General features: G+C 37.4%; 1 protein-coding gene across 1 annotated transcript; it reads right to left on the reverse strand.

The window, feature by feature from the left end:
* Positions 1-629: 629 nt before the first annotated feature.
* On the reverse strand, positions 630-3,682 carry slc48a1a (solute carrier family 48 member 1a). Its single transcript, XM_077613756.1, has 3 exons — positions 3,204-3,682; positions 1,484-1,651; positions 630-1,413 (listed from the first exon to the last, which is right to left on the reverse strand). Exons 1-3 carry the CDS (start codon positions 3,331-3,333, stop codon positions 1,277-1,279), a joined length of 435 nt encoding a protein of 144 aa, XP_077469882.1. The 5' UTR covers positions 3,334-3,682; the 3' UTR covers positions 630-1,276.
* Positions 3,683-6,965: the final 3,283 nt, after the last annotated feature.

Consider the following 6,965-nt stretch of genomic DNA (forward strand, 5'->3'; position numbering starts at 1 on the left):
TAAAACTCTTTATCTTCACTATAGAGTGATGCATATTTAAAGAAGACAAACAACAAATATATTTCAAGTTGGGTTTGCTAACAATGGCGTCAAGTTTAAAGTGCAATCAACCAAGTCTTGTGATGTTGGGTCTTCCCCAACATGAACCAGCACAGTACTGGTCTTGTCTCAAGGAACAAAAAAAGGGGCAGAAAAAAAGATGAAGCCAATCTTAAAATAAACATAATACATGTAAATATATGAAATACAATCAAGGTCACATGAATATTAAAAAAAATATCATTGGCCTCTGGTTTTGATGACATTAAAATGCATGTTTCAATATTATTCTATTCATATGCAATAAACAAAAAGCTTCTTACAAGGAAATTGTATTACACACCTGATTTTAGTTCACACTGCCTTGTAGTGTGAAAATGCTGATCAAACTCATAACTTAGTCATGTCAAAAGTTAAAAGTAATGACTGCTAATGAGGCCACAAAATATAATGTGGGTCCCTGAATGCAGAGGTGATAATTTTTTATTTCAAGGTGAGCTATTCCATAATATAATGATAGTCTTAAAACTGGAGGAAGGAGGTGGGTTTGTTTCAATCTCCATTTTTGTGTATTGCACACTGGCCGTGTATTAAAACAATTAAAAAAGTGGTTTATTGAAATTTGTGTCTCTTGAGCCTTGCAATACAAATCCAACCCAAGTCACATGAGTCAATTTGGACACATTTGTAGTATGTATGGAAATAGTATTAAAAAAATGCAGTGGTTGTGTTGTATTTTAGAACGCTAATGCCCCGTGAAAGCTAAACAGGCTAAAAATAGACACATTTTCTTAAAGAACAAACAAATATAAAGGCGCCACACAGCAAAGATGAATTCATGATAGCTCATTTGATGGGTTTGATGTAGTTTTATGTCACATGTGTACAATGAATAATCAAAGGTGACATCATTATTATGAAGTTTACTTTTCAAATGCTTATATCCAAATAGTCGGGTCTCTAATACGTCTCTGTTTGAACAGTTTGCTGCCACAATAAAACATACATTATTTTCTGACACATAATGTCTATTTAACTGATTGAAGCCAGCTAAGGTGATGATTTAATAAAAGTGGTAGTTTTAAAGAGAATAAAAGAGTTAACAGCCAAAAATATAAATAAAATGACATGAGCGCACGTCCTGGTGGACAAAGTCAAGATGACTAATCCACCTAAAAGCCTTCTTTGGACCCAAAAACATCTTCTAGGAGCCGTAGAACCCTTAAAGTCCGTCCTTCTAAAAATCACTGAGGATGCTGATGTCTGCAAACTCCTGCCGATATCGGTACGAGTAAAAGACCAAGATGGAGGACCACTTGAGGGTCATGATGCTCCACACGCACGACAGGTAAAGACTCCTCGGATCCGTCAATGCTGCAACATACACAAAGAAAATATTATTGTTGGACTTGAACACAAGAGCAGTGGCGTGGAAGGCGCTTACATTGCTTCTGTGTGATGGCCAGTGTCAGGAAGGTGACGAATGTGGTCACAGCCACGATGCAGAAGAGTGTGCCGACACCGATGAAGAGCTTTAGGCCTTTAAGCCATGTGCGCCAGTAGTCTTGAAGGTACATGATGTGTGTGACCAAAGCCCAGAGTGCCAACACACCTGCCGTAACACAACAAACCACATTGAATGACTATATGTTGGAAAACAGCTTGCCACACGTCATATTTAAAAACTGCATTCTTTCATAGTACAGTGGTATCTCTACATACGAGCAGCTCTACCTACGAGATGCTCGAGATACGAGGAAAATTTCGAGCAAATAATTAGCTCTAGATACGAGAACATTTCGAGATGCGAGAAAGCCAGGTGGCCATGACATGAGAGGCTGTTTATCATTGTAGCGCACTGTCTTTTTTGCCGAATCTCTTTCGTGTATAACAGATATCTACGAGCACTGGCCGGTTTCTTCACACGAGTTTCTCCTACACGTGGACCAGAAAACGCACAACGAGCATGCGCAGGCAAAAAGACGGCTTTCTTGGTAATGAAGTATACTTGTGCACACAACACCGATAGCCAATGGCACCCTTTCTCAGAATAAAACTTCATTACCCACAATCAATACATCGGTAGGCTGAGCTGTTGCATTGCCTGTTTTTTTTCTTCCTTAGCCCGTTAGCTCCCGCGATCGCTCATTTAAGACTACTTCTCGCTGGCAAGTGGTCGTGCGTTATCATATTGTGAGGACATTTGTGTGCATCATTTTCGGAATATTTTGAAGGAAATACAACAGCAAACAGCCCATCAATAGCGAACGTGAGGGTGGAGGCGTGGCAAACAGCTAACCCGGCCAGAATGAAGGTAAAAAAAAAAAAATAGAATTCAGTTTTGTGTAAAGTTACATTAAACGTATGTTTGAGTGTGTCTGTATATATTAATCCAAGTTAATTTAAATTTGTTTGTTCGGTTACGAGTGCGTTGTCGTTCAAAAATCACCTTCAAAAAATATTTGATTTGCAGATTGTTTCAATTAACAATTAAAAACAGATAAAAGTGATAAAAGAAATAATAGCAGTAAATAAATAAGGATGCTGACTGTCTTTATTTGACGTCAAACTTCCTGGGATGGTGCATCTTTGGCAAAAGAATGAGATTTATAGATTGTTAGCGATTGTTCTTGCAAAGGCCTCAAAGTCATTAAAAATATAATCACACACTCAAGCAGCTGATGAAGCATGATTGAGTGGACAATAAATTGTATAGTAGAGGTCAAACTTTGGAAAATATTTTTAATCTATAAATAGCACTTTCATCCATATGGCGTCGAATATGGTGCATACCACCATCACCATCACCATCATCAAAATCATTTTTTTTAGAATTAGATTCTCATCTCTGTTCTGGGGATATCAATGGACCATGTTTATCTGTATTACCCACGAAGTATGTCGTCAGGCTGCTTGTTTTGAAGTTTTTTTCTAACTCCTCCCATTTGCTTTGAGCCAAACACCCCTACTGTATCACGGGATAAAGTGTTTGTTTCCGTGGAATGGATGCTGTATACTGCCAGAAATGCTATTATTCCAGTGTTGATTTTATGCTCTGTCATCGTTGTTTTTCTTCACTTTGTAAAGCGGAAACACTGCACTCTTGATCTCGTATTAAAAATAAAAAATGATGAAATATGTCACTTCATTTGGCGTTCACTTACCCGAGAGGCCTCCCATCGCTGCCGTCCATGGCTGATGATAAACAATATTCCACACCAAAAAAGCCGAAAGCCCAGCCATAGCACCAAAACAAGCATATCCTATGTTGACATAGATCCGCCGAAACGCCATCGTCAATCGATCACCTCGTGGGCTGAGAGATAATTCAGTGTTTATATTTAAAAACCACTAAACCAGCTCCATAGTCAGCTTATCGCCACATTATGTAAGACGATAGACGTGATGCTAAAGGCGGAGGTCGGCGATGAACAAAAATAAGGCCTTTACAAAACTAACGAAGAAAATAAGATGTTTGTTGGGGTCTACAAATGCCGCGATAAAAGGACGTATTTAGCACTAGAAAAAAAATATTCGAATGTCACTAAATTACACCTAAAATGAGTCGAAGATGAGCTAGCAGCAACACGGCGAGATGACTGTTTTTCCGGTTGTTGTTACAAAGATGACACACACGATCCAAGAGAAAAATCCCTCACGCTCTTTTGTTTTGTAACACGTAAAGGCAACATTTACTTGACTTGAAATTCAATTATTCCCCGTGTCTTCACATTACGGATACAAAATATACTCTACGTGGAACTCTGCTTCACGCATATTGTTTTAGTATATTTGACAAATTATATGTAGGTGTAGTTCATTTTGGTTTAGTTTTTTTTCGTTTTGATTGTGTCTGTGGTACTCTCTTGAACCAATACAGCTTTGTCAACGTACTACGCCCCTACAGTAATCGAATACATACTGCTGTAAAAAAAAAAAAACATAGTAGCAGTAGTGTTTGTACTAAAATCTGAAGTAGTACAGTTGGCATTGTATAATAGTAGTACAGATACCTGTGTTAAAATCAATATTTCATTATAATACATATTTATGAATAAGTAGAATCTAATTGGGGTACAAAGTATAATCATCTTTACTGGCAATGCATTGTTGTTCTGCGGCCTTTTCGACTGCATGTATTGTCTAACTTGTAACTATGCCTTTCCTGTATCTGTATTCTCACCCTCTTACTACTGTCACAATGAAATTTCCCGAATACGGGATGAATAAAGTTATCCAATCCAATAACAAATCGAATCTTGCTATCAAGTGATTTACCAATAATACCTTGGCGATCGACGTATTGAACACCCTTGTTTTAAGTAATTGTCCTGTATTTTTAGCCTTTGCAGTCATCCTGGAGCCAATCGCAGGACAAATTGGAGTGATCAATCGGCCTACCAAGCAAGTTTTTGGCATGTGGGAGGTAATCGCTAATCGGTGTACCCAGAGAAAAGCCACACAGGCACAGAGAGAACATGCAAACTCCACACAGGAATGCAGAGCCCACCAGGGATTGAACCCTTGATCTCAGAGCTCTGAGACGGATGTGATAACCACTCTTCCACTATGCTGCCCAGTTAGAAATTACATAGTAAAATCAATTCTATGCCAGAAAACCTGCTTGTAATAAAACACACCTTTATACTATTAAATTCAAAATCTCTCTATAAATGACCTGTTACTTTGTGTGCTTTAATTGACAAAAAAAACTCTTTACTATATTATTTACTGTTCTTTGTTTAGCATATTTTTGTCTTGGGTTTAAATCAAGCTTCATAACAGAAGCCTGCAGTTGCCACCATGTGAACAAAAATGCCCTCAAGGCTATCTCTTCATGACCAATCACAGAGAGGCTGTCTGAGGCAACTCTTCTCACAAATCGCACAGCCCTGTTTGTCTTAAGAAATTATTTTTCTCCCAAATAGGATAGAAGGTAGGAACAGCTGGCTAAAAAAAAAGACATGCAAAAAAAAACAAGACAAAAACTTTGGAAACCATTGGACACGCTGAAGATTCTCACAAAGTCTTCCACGGTGAGCCACTATCTCTCTTGTACTTGTGAAAGATTATTTGAATATCCATTGTTAACTATACCAAATGAGTCTGAAGCATAAAATTAATTAGTATACATTCATTAATTGTCCTTACCGCTTATCCTCACAAAGGTAGCGAGGGGTGCTGGAGCCTATCCCAGCTAACTACGGGCACCAGGCGGGGGACACCCTGAATGATGGCAAGGCCAATTGCAGATGACTTATACATATTACATAAATTAATCTTATTTAAATGACTATTACATGCAGTAACAGGTAGCAATGTTTCTTTGGCCACCACAGTTTGTCCAAACTGATGGATAACTTTTGTATATGGATGACTATGTTGAACCGCATTGTGAAATAAAGTACCTATTTCCTCATAGAGTCTTAAATTTGACAGTTTGTTTACTTATTTATTTGTGGTTCTGGAAAAAACGGAAGTGCTAATCCAGCTGTCAGCCAGTTTGAATGCATTTTCTTCAATATGTGTGTTTCATTTTTGAGCAGGTTGAATTATCATGATCTGTAAGCTCATATGTATTCACATGCACACATACAAATACATGAACAATTCAGATCCTTTTGAAGTCCTGAGGAAGGAAAAGTTATGTGCCTGTGCGGATGTGTGTGTTTGCAATTTGTACCTTACATGGACAAAGAGAACTCCAACAAAGTCTGGCTTGGAATTAATGTTATGTTCAAGTGTTTAGTTGGATGTTAAAGAAGTATGCTCTGGATGATATGACACCTTTAACCAATTGATTTCTGATATGTTTGTGTGTCACAAGACATGCACACTAAAGTTGGCAAAGTACATGTTCATGGGCGTAGATCTACCGCAGGAAATCCCACACCCTTCCCCTAAGAATCCAAATAGAAACACGAGGTTGTAAATAAACACATACAAAAAGACAAACGTGGACACAAAAACACTTCAAATTACATAACGACCATAAATAGCTGACCACATGGGGAAACCCTTATTTAACATCATTTCAAACACATTCAATGTGAACATTAATTTGTTATGTTTAATGCAATATATAGTGCACATGTCCATTTTGCTATTGCCTATTTCTACTGCTTTATGACCCTAAAATCTCAAACAATCAAGACCTCAAAACATGTTTGGGACATCACATTGTGACTGGTGGAGGTTGGAAAATATAAAGTCTACTTTTTTCTGAAGAGCCATATTCAAAATCAAGAAGATTAAAAAGTCTAAAGCACAGATTCAAATTTGACATTTAATAAGTGATGCAGGTTGCTGAGACACAACTTGACAGTAGAGGGCAGCAATTGTGTCCACGTCAAACGTCAAGTGTCTGCAAATGTTCAGTAAACTGTACTGTACCTTGGGTGTGTTTTGGGTCACAATATTAGGGCTTTAATAGATTTATTTAGTCCTTTTTGACCTCGTTAAATTTAAAAATATTTAAATGTTGTGCAATTTTGGTGCATCTACAACTCAAAATTGACATCAGTACAAATGATTACATGTCAAATAATAGTACAGCATTTAATTTCAAAGTGCCTTTCAAAGCACTCGAGGCACTTCACAATAAAATGTACAAAAGATCCAAAATAAATTAAACAGAAGCACAAATTAAAAGTAAAATCAATATATAAAATGTTTTTTTATATTATATACTATATTGTTAATAGTGAATGTTACATTTACAGAAAATGGGACTAAGTGGGAGGATGTAGATAAAGAGAAGAAGCCCTTGGGCGGAGCCCTGGGCTGCACCAGCAGAGAGGAAACATAATTCAACCTTTATGAGGGGGACATAATATGCATATTTTTCTTTATCAGATTAGCTTGCCTGTCAGTTCTGAGGTTTTGTTCTGAATTGCATGTTGCTGAGTCATTCCTTCATTGATTGT

The sequence above is a fragment of the Stigmatopora argus genome, chromosome 1, assembly GCF_051989625.1.
Source record: "Stigmatopora argus isolate UIUO_Sarg chromosome 1, RoL_Sarg_1.0, whole genome shotgun sequence".
Lineage (NCBI taxonomy): Eukaryota > Metazoa > Chordata > Actinopteri > Syngnathiformes > Syngnathidae > Stigmatopora > Stigmatopora argus.